The sequence below is a fragment of the Anopheles stephensi genome, chromosome 2, assembly GCF_013141755.1.
Source record: "Anopheles stephensi strain Indian chromosome 2, UCI_ANSTEP_V1.0, whole genome shotgun sequence".
Classification (NCBI taxonomy): Eukaryota; Metazoa; Arthropoda; class Insecta; order Diptera; family Culicidae; genus Anopheles; species Anopheles stephensi.
This window is the reverse complement of record NC_050202.1, coordinates 79,910,747-79,927,724: the sequence shown is the minus strand read 5'-3', so window position 1 is coordinate 79,927,724 and position 16,978 is coordinate 79,910,747. Positions and strand designations below refer to the sequence as shown.

The window sequence follows — 16,978 nt, the reverse complement described above, 5'->3', positions numbered from 1 at the left end:
ACAGTGAGTAGAGTTTTAACGAGATCGTGGGTCAGGAAATCATTTACACTAGTATCGTCCGCTCTAGGAAGCAACTTACATTCAGGTTCAATTGACAATAAACAGAGAATGTCCACAGTGTCCACCGCCTGTCCAGTTGCAGGTGCCACGAGCAGTACAAGTACTAACGCCGATATCAACAAGTAACCCCGTTTCAAACAATAACTCCTACCCCCGCCCAACCAAAACTTCTCGCGTCGCGTCTTATAGTGATCGTCTAGGTGTTGTACATACTTTGACAATAAAGCAAAAACTATACGTGTATGTATGTTGAAGATACCTCACAAAACGCCCGCTCGTGTACTCGTGTAGTCTAATTCCTTTTATTACCAAAACATACAAAAAAAACGGTAAAGCTTATCACATGAGTTTTCGCAGTCCGACGAAAATGGCGGCGAATGTCGCGCTGTCTCGATCGCTCTTACCCCCTGGCTTCCTAGCTTCGTATCACCTGATCGAGCGGGAAGTATCGGAAGGACTCGTTGAAGATGTCCGTAAACGCGACGCTAACGAGATCGTTGATCAGTGGCTTAATGAACGGGAAGCTCGGTTGCCACATCGTGTTGATGAAGAAGTCAGCGATCGATTCTACGGGAGAGCAAAAGAACACATCAGTGAGATAATAACTCTATTCCCTGTTGAAGAGCGCTTGTTTCTTACCAATAATTTTAGACCCATGAAACAGGTCCGAGATGTGCAGCTTCATATTACCGATCTTGTCGATCTCGACGCGCACCTTCAACAGTCCGCCAGGTCCACCGATCCGCGTCACGGTCGTCGTCTGGCTGTAATCGTACAGTGTCAGGTTCCAGATGCCTCGCGTGTGTCGCGGCAAGCCAAGAATCTTCGCCTGAAAGTCGTAACTGCCGTCCAGTGATTTCTCCGGGAAGAATTGCGAGTACACGATGCGGTCGTGCTTTGGCTCGGTCCGGTACTTTGTCACCTCCGACTGCGCCCAACCGTACTCGGACACGTTCGACAGCAGCAACCGATAGCCACCGAGACCGCCCAGATCTCCACGGCGCTGTTCGATGAATTCGGCCCGATGTGGATCGAATGGGGCAACGTTAAACTCGGGCAGACCTAAAGAAGATTCCGAAAGGGAAACGAAAAAAGGGTAATCAAGTCGTGTGCCTTTGGAGGCAAACGTCAGGGTTTTGTACCGGTCTTAAACCATGGCCGCAGTGCGTTGAACGCTTTTTTGATGCACGGATCAAAGTTGGGCTTTCCGAAGCGACAGTTGGAGAAGAGTCGGAACACTTCGCGCTGGCACGCACACTGTTCGATCGCCAGCACTAGTAGCACCGGCAGCAGCTGTAAACTGGACCACCTCATGTTGGGGCTGAAATGACGCAAATTAATATTGTTATGCGTTTTTAATGGCTTTGCAGAGGGTGATAGTTGTCAAAAAAAAAGACCTGTTCAAGGGGATTCATCAGCAGAAACTAATTAGAAGCTTAATTATCTAGTGGTGTGTGTGTTTGCTCTTTTATTCAGCTTGTTATTCTATTAAATTAAAAAATCTATAAGAAACAAGGCTCTAAACCGCTGAGCTATTAAAACTTGTCTCTTACAGCATTGCCATTGCACACGCAACATTAGCATTCCACCATACTTCATGCGAACCTGTTTATGCAGCAACAAAATGGCACTTATTTGTGTAATGTGTCATGCCGCCTGCAAGTGGGCATGACCTTCGCTAAACGCTGCATGCATTTTGCACCCTGCAGTGATTCGGGGACCTTTCAATTCCTTTTACAAGACGATTCCCCTCATAAGCATAGAATTAACCTCTGGGAAGCATAATCGGTAAGTAAATCACACCAAGCACCAGTAACCATCCGACTGCGGTCAAGTGCTTCGACCGGTACGGAAGCTGCCAGTACGTTGTATGCCAGTTGACAACCTTCAGTTGCGATTTGGCCGAAGGAAAAGAGGGGAGCGAGAGTGGTGTGAGTTTTATGCACGGCCCATTATGCAATGCAATAACGCTAATGCTGTGAAGCAATAGCACTGTGCCGTGAGCGTGAATCGTTCAAGAGCAAGTGTTTTTCACGAGTCGTTTACCTTCGGGCGGGTAATGCGACTGGCAGCGTGGTCGTGGTCTAATGACAAGCGAAAACATACACCCAGGTGCTGTCTGGTGGCAATGTCAAATATGCGCCCCGTCTTTTTTTATTTCGATGTTGTTCCCTGAACGAGCTTTATGACTTTTCGTATGTGTTAAGGAGGTTCTTGCAAGCACTCATACAGCTGCTAGAGCATAAACAAAACGCTCTGTATGAGGCAAGGCGTATTCTTTTTATAGTGTTTGTACAATCATGACACCATGCAAGAAAAAGAGCTCCAATTTGTTTGCCAAAAACTTGCATCATGACCCACCCCGAGGAGGGATGACCCGAATAGAAAGTAAAAGCCAATTCAAATCACAACGCACAAACACACACACACACACACAGCCCGGCTCAATACAAATTGAAAAGCAATTATTGCTCACACCAGCCCGACCCCAAAAACACGTGCGCATCGTTCGGCATGCTCCGCGGACTGGTTTGGCCGGCCAAAACGATGCCCGCCGGTGGGCTTCATGCTTCGGCGTGATGTTGGCGCTGGTTGGCGATGCTGATTAAAGGTCAACACGGTACGGTAACCACCGTGACGTTGTTTTGTTTGGTTTACTAATGAACGGGTAAGTATGAGCGAGTCGTGACAATGCGATAATATATCGTTTTATGAGAAAATGATAGGCTCTTTAGCTCGACACTTAATTAAACAATTAACACCAGCTAGAATTGATGTACAGAGACTTGAGCTAATCCTTAAAGCGGATAAATGCGATGCTCTGTTTATTAACAACAAGCTGTTAATAAATGGCCAGAAGATCAGAGTTGATTTTGAATTATTTTTTAGATGTATTTAATCAGATTAATACTTATTTGAATATAATTTCAAAATTTACAAAAACTATTTGCCAATAAAAATTAGATCATTTAGTATTGTTCTAGAAAATTTGAATAACGCATTGATTTTGCGCCTAAAGTTATGCTAATTTTTAACACGTTCAAAATTATGTTCTTAGCATTGATGAAACAAATAAAACAGTTTCAAACAATGCTGAAAGTAGTAAAAAAGTTTATCAAGCTATGGAAAATGTAATCGAATAATTTAATGAAATAGTAATCGGGATATGGTCTAGATATCAGGCCAATGTGGTAATTAGAGCGTTTCAAAACAGCAAACACCCTCAACACCTGCTGGATGTTTGGCAACTGATTGTGATAATGCTCGATCCAGAAAGAAACCTCCGATTTTTAACACACATTACTTCTTGTCCAACAAAACGGTTGCCTGTCCATTGGCGCCACAATCCGACCACACCGAGGCACACCCTCCAACACACGGTCGATGATTATAATTATTGCATCAAAATTCGTTTACGAGCGTCATGAAGCATAACACTTGCAGCAATCACCGATCCGTGAACGCAACCGGGCCCAGTCACTATCGATGCAGTATCAAGATGCGTTGCGTTAAAATGGCGTTATTGCACCGTGTCAGTGGTCAGAATTCGCGCTTCGTACCATACGCGCGTTGCTGCAACCGATCAACCCATTCGGTTCGAAACACGCGGCACTATTTTTGTTTAGCCGAAATCAATCAATTCCCGGCAATAATAACAGCTCATCGTTTATGTGCATACTTCAAGCGAGTTCCAAGCGTGTCTGATGGTAACGTTATTTGAACAAGATACGATCAAAGCTTGCGAAGGACGTCAAGCGAAGTGAATACACTTTGGAACGAAAACAAGCCTCCGAACTGTGTCTAGCTCCAGCTTCACCGCGGTCGATCGTGTTTTTGGGCGTTTGACACACACATCCTACCGTCAAGCACCGTTCGCCGGCTTCTGGTACCGTAACACGCGCTTTAGCAAACAAGTCAACAACATTCAAATTTCCTTGGCACACATTTTCATCCGAAGGACACCACGGCAAAGCATAGCCGAAGCGAAAGATCATCGACTGCTCGGCCTTGCCAAATGCAGACCGGCGCTTCGATCACTTCGAGCCAGCCCCGGGGAAACTAGTTTCGCGTTTGAACCGCAACGAGCACACTTTTCCTGCCGCGTGCGTTCTGTGTTTCGCTTTCGAAAAAAAAAAACCGCATTCACAACCTACGGTGTGTGCACTACGGAACGGTGCAACGCATACGACCGAATCCGTTTCAGGATGTATGTTAGCAACAGTGCCTTTTTGGGGGGTTCGTCATAGCAATGCACTTAAGTCACTCGCTCACTCACTTCACTCTCACCGTAAAGCCAACCGTTCGAAGGCGAAGAGACACTGTTACACTTACAGCTCGTGTGTGACGAATTGTTGGACCAAAGCGAAAGAATCTCGATGAGCCTTCCGTTGTGTTGATGTCTGTCTGGCTCTTGGTCTTACACACGAATAACTGCATGTTCCGATCGAGAAACCAAGCTGGGCTCTCGACATACGCGATCGAGACCGTGTGTGCGCCATGTTTCGATAGGAAGGGGCGGTCAGGTCAATTTGGCGCATAACAATCAGGGCTGTCAAACTCGACTTTGAATGAGGTATTAATGGTGCCGTGAAACATAAGTGAAACATTTGTTGTTAGTACGCAAACGCTGGATTTTTTTTAATAAATGGCGTACTGAAAGTTTTGTGCACTTTTAAAAATGTTATAGTAAGTAATTAATTAGCAAAATCGATAAACAAGCAAATAAAAAAGAAATTACATTTAAAATGAATTAAAAATTCTCCTGTCTGATTTCGTAAGCTTACTGTCATTCCTATCTGTGTGTTTTATCTAAATTGGAATTTGTATAAATTTTTCGAATGTTTGATAACCCGTGCTGTGCATGAGCTTTTAACAACTGGTTGAAATTACATAAAATTTTTGAATGGGGAAATTATAGTGCTTAACGAAAAATAAATGTATTTATCACAAAAGGCAATTTATTATTTATTAATTACTACGGACAGATGCCGTTTTTCCTACAAAAGGCCATTCATGGTTTCATAAATCAAATACGATTTAAAAAAAAATTATTCAAGCAGAGTGGCCTGGCCGTATTGCTTATTTTTTTCTTATGTAACACTATAACAAATATTTTAAAAGTTAATAAAAACCTAAAGTTTTTTTCATTCGTTCAGGACAGTCACACTTAGATAAAGTTATAAATAGAATTCAATTTACATTAGTTTGGAGACATTTCCTTCTGTAATCTATGAATGTGCCCAAAGATAAATGCTTTACAATAAAAAAATACATTTCATGTATAAATGTTCAATAGCAGGCTAAAGTCTGAATAGATGCAAGCCCCCCCCCCTCCCCCCACCCCGCCTCCTTTACTCATGACACTCCCGTCTCGCTACTGAGAAACCTTAAATTTAGGTTAACGTTGAGCAAAAATGAGAAAAATAATCTTATAATAATTTTTAATAATTATAAATAATAAATAAATAAATTATTATAGTAAAAAGTCCGACAAATATACCCCTTTGCTTAACACAGGTGCAAAAATGAGTGCCCGTGGGGGGGGTGGGGGGGGGGGTCATCTATTCAGACTCTAGCCCTAACCCATGCTTTGCATTGCATGCATTTTTCAAATATCTGAAGTGTAAACACTAAAACGAAATCTCGAAACGATTTCAGAAACACTGACAACACGTTACCATTCTCCGAAAGCTTGCAACGAATGTAACGCGTTACGGTTACATGGAGCGAAAGCTCCACTCACGGCTCATGTATCTTGAAATTGAAACAAACCCAGTAATATTTCAGCACTGAATGTATGAAACGTATGGATAAGGAGGATAAGCAGGAGGATACTAATTAAAGTTTAAACAAATATTAAACACAATAGAGGGATAATATCGTGGAATCGCTAAATTGTACTAAGCTTTAATAGCGTCCAGCACATTTTTATAGGGTGTTTTCTACTTAGTCGCCAGAAAATAAATGCATTTTAAATTTTGTCTGTTTTTTTAGGCAATTCATAGAACATATACCAATAGAGTGGTGATGTATGCAATTAAATTAGAATCGCTTTCAAATAATATTTTACACTCAGTTCCTCAATTAAAATTTGCGAAGCGTCAATGCTAAATCCTTTAATTTAATCGTTCTTCAAAATCATTCTTGGCGAATCGATCGATCTGCAGTGGCGATATAATTTAAGTTACTAAAGCCCATCCCTCCTAGCCCTCGGTCACTAATTCGGCTCGAAGCTAGCCAATCATATAAATAACGGCAATTACTGTCCCATCAGTACGATCGGACAATCCTCGCAGGGGCCAAACCTTGGACAAATGTCGAACGAAACGAAGCAACACATTTCACTCGAAAACCCTCACACACACGAAAAGTCGAGCACAATTTGGCGAAGGATGGCCATGCTATCCAACTAAAAGCGCGCTTAGGAGAATCAAGGGAAAAGCTTCGCCGCACGCCATTCACCTGGCCAGCGCACCTAGCATTGATCTTGATCTTTGCCAACATTTTAGCTGATTGTTTGAAGCCTTTTCGAATAACAATCATCTAAATAGATCCTTCTGCCCAAAGCGGCTGTACAGTTGGATGTTGTGCTGCCGTCTCCGTTTCGCATTCGACGCGAGCCTGACTCGAAAGCGCGCCGTCACCTTGGCGTTTGAAGCAGTTTGGCTACCGTCACAATGCTAAGTGGACGCTTTTCTTCCTTCCACCCTGTCGCCGGTCGGAGGTGGTGGAGCGATCAGACAACGGCTCGTCCTGTTACGGAACGAGCCCGAAAGGAAGTGGGCACGATACTAATGCATTCATCAATTTATGCTCGAGCGCTTCGCCACACGTGCTGGCGTTATCTTGTGGCCCTGGTCCGGAAATGAATTCATAGGCTTCGATCGGCTCTGAACAGTTGCTGTGCGCGGTGCGATCGGGTGATGAGATGAGTGAAATAAACTAAAATCAATATTTGATTCATTAATGACGCTGTCGATGAGTTCATTTGTGTACGAAAAAAAGTTCTAAAAGTCTGATCTAATCTACCCAAAAATTTCAAAGGGTTCACCCTAATGGCAAAGTTGTTTAAAATGAAACAAAATGTTGATTTACTAATCCTCTCCAACCGGTTTTAATGTTTGATTCATTTTCGTTCGAAACACAGCTCCACCAGACCAAGGACGTCCGATCGTTTGCAAAACTCGTTCGAAGAACAAACAAAACCAAACAAACAAAAAAAAGGAAAACCCCAGCCAGAAGTTAAGAACTCAAAAGGGCGGATTACTACCATTCCGCAGCGTCTAGCATGGGTGCGTGGAGCGTTACTTCCGGTCCGTTTGAGGCTGGTCACGCACCTGATAGCATTGAGTAATCGCTTTCCTTTCCAACTTCTTGGACGTTCGTTTTGCGTGCGTACGCCACAGTTCAAGGCACGGAAAATTTAACCCCATTCTAACCCTCGCGATCATGTGAATCACCTGTGGCTGGCGTGATTTTGTTTTTCTTACGCCCATTTCCAATCATCCGTTTTGCTTGTGGTCCGAATCGTTGGCGTCAGCATCGACCACAACCGTAACCTTCAATGTCCTCTATGAATTTCCAACTCCACTAAAATGAAGCTCTATTTTCTTTTTTTCACTCATCCTCTTCCTTAAACGTCATGGGTTTTCTGTTGCTGTCGTTTTTTTTTTATTTTTCTCCTTCCATGTAATTTTCATCATTTGACCGACATGCTCTAAAGTTGCAAAACACAATTGGCGCTAAAGACGTACACGCACGGTACACCCAATAAGGAAAACAAAAAACAGAACAAGCTTACACTGTGTGAGATATCTGTTTGGCCGGAAATGATGAGCAAGAGCATTCGCTTGATTGCTAATTATTTTCGAATTCTCCGAAAAATCAAAATAAATACCGCTGGTAAGATCGGCCTTGAAATCGAATCAAACCGCGTCTCTTTGTGTTGCCGATACTGTCCACTGCCAAGGCCGACCGGCTTGGCATGGCAGAAAGTTGAGGACATGAGAACATGCAGCTGATTTTCACAGCAAAAAAGCAACAGTTAAAGTTTGACTGCCTTCCGTCGAACCATTTTGCGCAGGACCGGGTTCATGGAAGCGTGAACAGAATTTTGCGATTTGATTTATTGCACAAATACATATTTTACTAAGAGAGCTAAGACAACACGGGGGTGTTTGCTTTGAGCTAACTTTTAAACTTTCGACGTTCGAACGTGATACTGGAACCGGTGCGATGTAAACACCGGGTGTATTTTTTATTGTTTACATACGTTTACTACTTCAGACGATGTGCGAGACGTCTAGTCCGATTAAAGTCAGTGTTGGGCAAGCAAAATAGACGGAAGGCTGTTTGATCGTTTTTCTTTGACAATTACCACCTGGTTTTGTTTGTAAACAAAAATGCCTTTGTGGTAGTATACAGTTCTATGAGATGTTGATTATGTTTTAAATTTATACTGCTGCACGACTTTCAATTATGAACAGCGGCATTTATGAAATAATTTAATAATAAAGTTTTTGACTAAATATTAGTAATATCGCTCCCACACTCAGTTCAGTTTTGTTTTATTTATTAGACTATTATTTATCTTAATAAAACAAAAATTCAAAAAATTATTCAATATTGATTTACTATTCTAAATAAATTGATTAAAGGGTTAAGTTAGTCATCAAGTTTTTTAATTATTGACACACACCTTTCCTCTGGCATTATATAAAATCATGCATCAGCATCAGTGTTCAGAATCATCTCAAACTAAGTACTCCTTGGCAACCGCCAACAACACCATGGGTAGCAACCGAACAAGCACAAAAAATAACACAAAATCCGAGTGAAAGAGAGGCAGCATAGGTTCCCTCCACTCCACGCACGCACGACGAGAGCACCGTCTAAGCGGGCAGGTCAACTGGTGTGGGTCCGCGGACCGTCCGTGCCGTCGCTCGAGCCCGGCTCGAAAATCATTAAAAGAGCGGCTACGCACCACGCAAGCTAACAGACGTTGTAGCGAACTCACCGATCGCGGACGTCCGTTGATTCCTTAGTGTTCTGCCTAAGGAACGATCCTCTAGGGCTGTGTGTAACTACTCCGTGGACAGAGATCCAATTCGCTGGGAGCCAAACGAAAAACAAAAAGCCAAGCAACAGTGGAAGTGCGCCGAAAGTGGCCAAATAGGAAGTGTCAACACATAATTCAATTGATTCCAACCGTCGACGACAGCGTCCGGCCTGCGTGCTACCACCGTGCTATTCCCCGCTACGAGTGACGAAGTGTGTGTGTGTGTGTGTACGTTTGTACGTGTGCGGCAGTGATATTGTGATCCGTACGCAAAGCCCTTAATTCTAATCAAACAAAATGATGCTGAAGTTTGTGACCGTGTTCTGCCTGCTGGCCTGGACCGGTGCGACTGTTGGGCAGGAAATTCGTAAGTACCATGAAACATAATTGGCAGCGTACGCGGATGAGCATAAGTAAGAGTTCATGCATCAACTTAACCGGTTTAATCGCTTAAATTCGGACAAGGTACGGTGCGTGAACTTGCCCTTCGTGCGTACGAACACGATCGAGGATGACTGGCTTCCTTTCGTGGCGCATGGGACAGTCAACAACAGCATGGGATGGGTTTGTTTGCGTAGGAATTCTAGAATCTAGCAAAGAGTCCTCCAATTCTAGATGGGAATTCTCTACCTTAAAGTCGAGAGCATTGGGAGGCTACCAGTGGAATATTGATGAGCACGGTAGTGGTCATCAAACTCATTAAAACCCATCATGACACAGCATGTTTAGAGCTATCGTGAATCATTTGCCGATAAGTGGATGAGGGCGTCTACCTTCTCATCCATGATGTAACCGCCAGCAAGTACCGCTGGACTGAAGGATCATACAAACCCTTTCTGTTGCAAGATACGCTGATACGTTATTAGTCATCCAAAGTCATTTCGCAAGGTACAGCTTAGATCCTCCAAACCCTTCCGTAACCAGGCAACAATGCCACTTACGATTGCACCAGGCTGAAACGCAACGCACGCACCGCATCCGGTGTTGGCAAAGTGCAGCTGCAGCAAGCATTGCATCCACATTTGACATTCCTGCCCCTGCCCCTGTGATAATCTGATGTGGTGCACACAAAGCACGGTACGCTCGGTTGTCTTCTAGGCTTGGGTGAGTTGTGTACTAACCTCTCTTACATCGAGCGAGTAGATCACGTTGTCGATCACGATAACGGATGGCGTGAGAAAACTAGCGAGTAGCGGAAATAACCTTTCAAGCCCTTTCGCGTAGGGATCTACCTACTCACCGGCAGCTACTGGACAAGTTTTTGCACCTAATTGATATTCCGTGCGATCGCCTTTTTTTTGCTTCATGCCAGAGAACGATCAAAGGTAATGACTATAGAATCCGATGATCATGAGAGTTTGAAGTTGTATTTGCTAGAAGATCTCCGACGAGTTCTCTGGACGACTTTTCCAAGCAAGCGCTTTTGAGATTTGACCTACCATTTTTGGGGCCCCATTAACCTATCTAACAGCACTTTGTCACATGAACACATTTTAACGGGTCTTTGATGGGTTTGTGTACCTTGTCTGACATTGACATCGCTTCTCTGCTCGGCAGAGAACAGCTCGCCAGAGAACAACTCGCCGTTAAGTTGTAGAGGAATGTGCATTCAGAGACAGAAAAAAAGGGGTAATCCATGTTACACATCATTTTCCTTCCCCCCCGAGCTTTATGTCATTCTACCATAAGATGTCATTAAACACATCTCGGTCGCTGTGGGATGTGAGCATTTTATGAGCCTTCTGCTTCGCCACCCTAACGGGGGTAATCGACTCCCGACACGGCGAGCGCTACAGAGCCGAACTTAATTTATTATTTCACCCCTTTAGGAGGCTTTGCGCTTTATTTTACCCTAGCAAGGCAAGAGCCCGAGAGAGGTGTCAGTGGGTCAATGTCGAGGCACCGATGTGCGCCGCAGATGTGCGCACCCGCCCATGACCAAACTTCTCCCCATTACCGCTCTTCAAGGTCAGCCAAGTGGCCGAATGGGCCGAAGGTTCCTCCACAAAGCTCAACCAAAAAAAACGGCCCAAGATGCCAGACATTGTAGCTTCAATGCTGTGTTGTTGATACGGTATCTCTGCATACCGCGCGGTATTGGTTGCGCAACTTTATCCCCGCAAACGAACCAAATTCCCATGATTGTTCCGTGGTGCGTACTTACACCGCGCGAGATGGTAGTTTTCCGCTTGCCCTTCCGGCAACGCGATAAAAACTGCGAAATGTGTGAATGGCGGCAGATGCTAATCGAGGGAACAACACGAGCATTGCATTCGATCTTCTAGAATCCCGACCCGGAGCTCGCGCCCGGCTAGATATATTCTGGGAAGTACGAATATAATCGTACAGCCACCCGGAACCCAGCGCCATCTCATTACCAGTCGGGTTCTCCATTTTATTGCATTTTGTAATCGAAAGATCACCGATCGTTTGGCACGTGTTCACCTACGGCCGCCGGGGTGCTTCTGAGCAAGTCGGACCAACGCTCGGGAACTCCCGGCAGGTAGGCAGGGTTCAAGAAGCGAATGATAAATATTTGCAAAACTTGCCAACCTAATCAACCTTTGGTGGATGAGAGAGAAAAAAAAGCCAACAGCCCAACGCTCTCGGCTTGAGGTGGGAAACGGTTAAACAAACCGGACCGCAAAGTGACATGTTTTGTGGTTGTGTTTGCACGTACTCGTACCAGCGGTGCAATGTTTTCGTGCCGATGTTATGCAACACGCTGAAGAGCTGGACCCCCTCGCGCTGGCCGACGATGTGGGAAAAATGGTGTGGAGTGTGAAAAATGTCGGCTCGCGCGAGTGAAAGTGAGGAAGTGATGTTGGGGCCTAATTTGGTCCGCCTTTGCACCTACCGGTGAGAGTGGAAATTGCGACCAATGCACACTGCTAGTGGTACTCCACACGCCAAGAGGGAGTTCCCATTTTGTAGGTTACCGTGAGCAAGCGTTTAGCACAAAGACCCCATTTTAAGTACGACTTAGACAAAGAATCCCATTTAGCTGGTGACACTTTGATGGGTACGGTTTAATAACCTCTAAATTCTTGTGATTCACTAGCCCCCGCGATCATGTCACTGATATGCTACGTCTTGCAACCGTACCGGTCGTCGAACCGTGTCGTGTTGTGCTCAGCAACCCCCGCACACCCGGCTCCCCACTCTCTCTCTCTCTCTCTCCCGTGGCATTAGGGAACCGAGTTTGGCTGGTGATGTGTGCTGTTCCTCTCAGTAAATGGTATTTACTCGCTAAACAGTTCGGCCGAGTCCTTGGAACGGTCCATGAAACCATCTTCATGGCTGCCGTGCGCATCAGCTTAATGGGCAGGTTAGGCAACAGTGATTTGGCTCGGTTGTGTCGTTCTGTGTCACACCGTGCGTCTTCAACCGAATTGACTAACCTTCAGTGCGTCAGTCGCACAAACCGAGTTAGAGGTGAGATGTCACACGTTAACAGCTGCCCAGCAGGCACTTGATGGGTTTGAGGATCGTCCCTCGCCCAGCAAAAGCCAGTTTTAAGTGTTCATAAAAGTGGCTTGCCTAAAATTTTGTCCCACTGGCCCCCTCCCCCTCCTGACGATCCCCTAGCTCGCACACCGGAGCTCCGTGGCTTTCTTTCGACAGCTCCCAACCGGTTTACTTCATGACGAGTGCGGGGCGCACTCATTGCGACCGCAAATAGGTAAAATCGTAGCAACATTTCTTGTACTGGTTTCTGTAGCAAAAGGAGCGAACCGAACCGCTGTTTGGGGTTGGTGTCGTTAAACTTTTGGCGCAAGACCTTGATTGTCGCAGCTTGATTGCAAATTCGTACGGTTGGCAATACGACGAGTTTGTTGCCCGGCTGAGTGCATCTGAAAATGTGCAACGGGTTCGAAACATTTAACCGCATCGATATGACTGTTTTTGAAAGGAGCAGGAAGTAAGGATCGGATAGCAGCACTTTACTCTTATCGACTGTCCGTTGCTTGTTCCGGGTTCTTGCAGCAATTGCTGTCAACATGAAACATAATTTGCCTGCTGCATGACTTTCGAGACTAGTAGGATGTGATTGTACCTTTGACCGTTGTTGTTTCAAGGATTCTGAGAGGAGAGATCGTACAGCAAAACAGAGACATTCCACAATTACCGAACAGCCTTTAGAATTTTAGAAGTTAAGCAAGAAATACAGGCGAGTGCTCTGGGGGTTTTTGAGCCATTGGACCATCTTTTCTGTCCACAAAAGACACCCGCGACAAATAACGCGGATACGGTGCCTTAAGAATGAATGATCGGGAAATGCCATTGGTTCAAACACATTTGGCAAACCAATTTCACAACTAATGCAACATTCCTGCATAATATTCTGATTTTCGTTCTCCGTTCCATTTGCCAGCGCCTTACATCAAGCAATGTCGCCGCTCGGACCCAGCCCTGACCGACTGTTTGAAGGAAGCTTTGCAGCATCTGCGTCCCTACCTATCCAGTGGTATTCCCGAGATAAAGGTAAGTGTGGACGGCCTTGAACGCGGCGGTAGGGGTTCCTTGCTTCCGAACAAGAACCTGCTCACTCCGACTAAGGCCAACCTGTCCCTGTCGACTCGTTCCCAACTAAGAAGAGCGTCACAAAAAGAAAAATGGTACAATTCATTTGCAATCGGGAATCGAACCGGATCGTATCGCATAAAAAAACGCCTGACTGGCAATTGCCTCGGAAAAGAGAGAGAGGGAGACAGAAAATTCGTGGGCAGACACATAATATCCCCAATCATTGAAATCACTTTCGCCGAAACCAGTTGACTGTGAGAGCTCCTGCCAATGCTTGGTTTTCATCTTCCCCCCGCTAACACGAATATGCTACGCAGACTCACGGCCGTATGTGACGCACGCGCCTGCAGCCATTATGCAACCGCGAAACTGAAAAGTAAATACTGACCACGAAGACATGGCACCTTCGAAAACGGAACAAAAAAACACAAGATCCCCCCAAAAAAAAAACAAGTCAGCTCCAAACTCACTCGCCGATGCAACCTTCACGGTGAAGGCGAAGTTCAATGTCAATGGCGTGTTGCCGGTAGCAAAAGTAGGGGTAGCCATTTTATAGCAGCTTTGGAACGAGTTGTGCGCCGATGAGGGCCAACAGGATGGCACCAAAAGCCATCTTCCGTACCGCACTGGTGGACTTCTTTGCGGTGTAGTAAGGGTGTGTCACCAGATTATGCTGGCAGTGCTTTGATGCTTTGAAATAGTTTTTAACCAATTATAGATAAAAAAATCAAAATGTTTCCTTTCGATTGTTAACGCACGTGTTTACATATGAGGACAACAACTCATGAACTTCGATTACTCATCGATTGACCACAAAACAACTGCTTTATTAATACTAGGAACAGCGGTAAACAACGCAATTAAGGCATTTACAATGGCAGCCTTCAAGACACTTTGTTTACGCCTGCCCCTCGTTCACAGTACTTCGACAGGCTACCAGTTCAACTACAGCCCGCAAGTTCAAGTACGTTTAAGTGCATCGAAACCGTCACCAATTAACGGAGTGTCCAACCGACGGCAAGGTTTCCGTTTTCGGAGGGCGCAAGCGTCAAACCTTACCGAGCGCACTTTATGTTTTCCTTATTGTCTTCCAATTGTCACCCTGGTGTCCGGTTTTCTTTTCTATGGCAGCTAACTAGCCGGACACGCTATTAATGTGTCGTATTAGCTATTAATGCTAACGTAGTTGTTGACACTGAAAAGTGTCCGCTTTATCGCCCTGGTGACCGGTGAAATGTATTGGTTCGGCGACTTTCAAACCACATGTGGAGCACTAATCACACTAGTCGCTAGTATCTAACGTTTGATCCATTTTCCTTCGCTTACTGTTCTTTTTCTCTGTCTTCCAGCTACCCTCGGTCGAACCGTTCGTGATGGATCAACTGTCGCTGCAGCTTACCGGAGGACCTCAAGGATACCGGATTAACCTGAAAAACATGGAAGTGTTCGGTGCTAGCAATTTTACCGTCCGGTCAATTAAGTGGGTGACATTTTTTGCTTCCCTTCTTATCTAACGCGATGCTGACTAACAATCTATTTTGGGGTTGCCGCTATTCCACAGGCTGGCTGACGGTAGCAAACCGTTCGAGACACGGTTGACCATTCCCAGGTTGACGATCCACGCCAAATACACTAGCAGCGGTGTGCTGATCATCATTCCGGCGAGCGGATCGGGAGACTTCGATGCCGTGTTCGATGGTGTCACTGCCGACGTTAAGGGGCTGGTGTCGACGAACGAGAAACCTTCGGGAACGCATCTGCGCGTCGAAAAGCTCGACCTGAACCTGTCGATCAAGAAACCGCGCCTGAGCGTGTCGAAGATCTTCAACAACAATCGCATTCTGAGTATGTGTAGTCCTATCTCAACCTCCTTCTGATATCGAATACTAATGGAGCTGTTCTATTTCCTAGCCGAAGCGACGAACCTCTTCCTGAAGGAGAACGGACACGAGGTACTGCGGGCGCTGCAACCGCAGCTGCAGAAGAAACTGTCGGCCGAATTCACTGGCATCGCCAACCAGCTGCTCGATAACGTTCCCATTCGCTTCTTCATCGTAGACTAATGGTCACGCGCGGGATATTCTTTGTATCGGGACGGGCACTATGTGATACTGTTTGTTATAGAATTAAGTCTCCCAGACCAGACTCTGTCGTCGTTTTTAAAGCTTGTTCGCATTTCCGTTTCGTTTCATGGCAAACACAATACTGTTGCTACTGGAGCGTGTTTTCTTGAGCAAGAAAGACTTTTAGCATGGAATATCCGTGGGGTTAAGGAACCAAGAACTATCTTGCAGTACAAAATAATCACCGGAAAATCTTCAGGTTTTGTCTGAAACATACTACCCCACCACCCCACATCAAAATATGGTTGTAATTTTATTAAAAAAGTGCAGAACCCTACTTCTTGGTATAATAAACAAAAGTAAAATGTATATGAAGTGTTTTTTTCCTAATCTTTCCGATGATGACGCTGGTTTGCATTAAACTCGCTTCCATCTGAACATCTGATATGGCAACAATATACATGAGTCAAAGGCTCTATATATTTGCCACAGGCAAACAGTCCTGAAGCTGCATTCTACAATTATACCAAAAGTCTACAGTATTCCTGTATCACCTTGAAATCGTCGCTATTATTTTAAGTCCCCTGTACATGATTGTGATAGATAAGTAGCCATTTTCATAGCTTACACCTACCATCACCCATAGGTTGTGGTGGCTATTGTTGTAAAAAGTGCTTCCTTTACATTCTATCTACTGATCTACTGGATCTATCTACTGTATCGTATCCATGGTACATCAAATTACGATTCAAGAAGCCATTACGCAAGAGGCCATGCGTTTATCTTGACATGATCACCCAGAGAGCATTACTCTTATAATATTCCAATCCCATAACAACGAGATTGTACTTAAGCATTTAGTTCATAAAACATTGGAAGTTTCGAGCATCAAAAATAATTACAAAATTAATTTAGAAAACTACAATACGGCATCAGTCCGTAATAATTAATAAATAAATAAATAATTTAGAAAACTGCTTAAGTCAACATGATTTTTTCCCACTGTGCTTCCTTTTTCCCACGAGGTATGCAATCAGTAATACAACTATCAAAGCCCAGCAGAATCATTAATTAAAAGAGGTGGTGAAGCGCAGCTCGAAGAGCTTGACGACAAACCGACGATTTGATTCGATCCTCGTAAAGTTAACGTCGATAAAGTTACGTCGATGAAATGCGTGTGCTGCGTGTTGCATACATTTTGGCGTTCTCAATAATCCTCACATGACTCTTGCGTTATTTCAATGGAAAACCATAGAATCGGATTTTATGA

General features: G+C 44.7%; 2 protein-coding genes across 4 annotated transcripts; one reads left to right on the top strand and one right to left on the bottom strand.

The window, feature by feature from the left end:
* Positions 1–305: 305 nt before the first annotated feature.
* LOC118505481 lies at positions 306–4,540 on the bottom strand. 3 transcript variants are annotated; one of them, XM_036041299.1, is made up of 4 exons: positions 4,337–4,540; positions 1,203–1,381; positions 700–1,122; positions 306–627 (listed from the first exon to the last, which is right to left on the bottom strand). In XM_036041299.1, exons 1-4 carry the CDS (start codon positions 4,495–4,497, stop codon positions 476–478), a joined length of 915 nt encoding a protein of 304 aa, XP_035897192.1. In that variant the 5' UTR covers positions 4,498–4,540; the 3' UTR covers positions 306–475. The 3 variants fall into 3 exon arrangements, with proteins under 3 accessions (XP_035897192.1, XP_035897193.1, XP_035897194.1); XM_036041300.1 differs by having other exon boundaries at positions 4,393–4,524; XM_036041301.1 differs by having other exon boundaries at positions 4,348–4,469.
* A 4,274-nt stretch (positions 4,541–8,814) lies between these two features.
* On the top strand, positions 8,815–16,077 carry LOC118505479. The gene is made up of 5 exons (XM_036041293.1): positions 8,815–9,485; positions 13,494–13,603; positions 14,995–15,125; positions 15,207–15,490; positions 15,557–16,077. Exons 1-5 carry the CDS (start codon positions 9,416–9,418, stop codon positions 15,706–15,708), a joined length of 747 nt encoding a protein of 248 aa, XP_035897186.1. The 5' UTR covers positions 8,815–9,415; the 3' UTR covers positions 15,709–16,077.
* Positions 16,078–16,978: the final 901 nt, after the last annotated feature.

Excerpts from the sequence above, each read along its gene's own strand:
- LOC118505481 (XM_036041299.1), bottom strand. The coding sequence starts at position 4,497 with ATGCAGTTATTCGTGTGTAAGACCAAGAGCCAGACAGACATCAACACA. Across the intron at positions 1,382-4,336 it reads GGCTTTACGGTGAGAGTGAA|CCCCAACATGAGGTGGTCCA; the intron begins GTGAGTGAGCGA and ends GCGTCATTTCAG. Across the intron at positions 628-699 it reads TCATGGGTCTAAAATTATTG|AATCGATCGCTGACTTCTTC; the intron begins GTAAGAAACAAG and ends GCTCTCCCGTAG.
- LOC118505479 (XM_036041293.1), top strand. The coding sequence starts at position 9,416 with ATGATGCTGAAGTTTGTGACCGTGTTCTGCCTGCTGGCCTGGACCGGT. Across the intron at positions 13,604-14,994 it reads GTGGTATTCCCGAGATAAAG|CTACCCTCGGTCGAACCGTT; the intron begins GTAAGTGTGGAC and ends TCTGTCTTCCAG. Across the intron at positions 15,126-15,206 it reads TTTACCGTCCGGTCAATTAA|GCTGGCTGACGGTAGCAAAC; the intron begins GTGGGTGACATT and ends GCTATTCCACAG.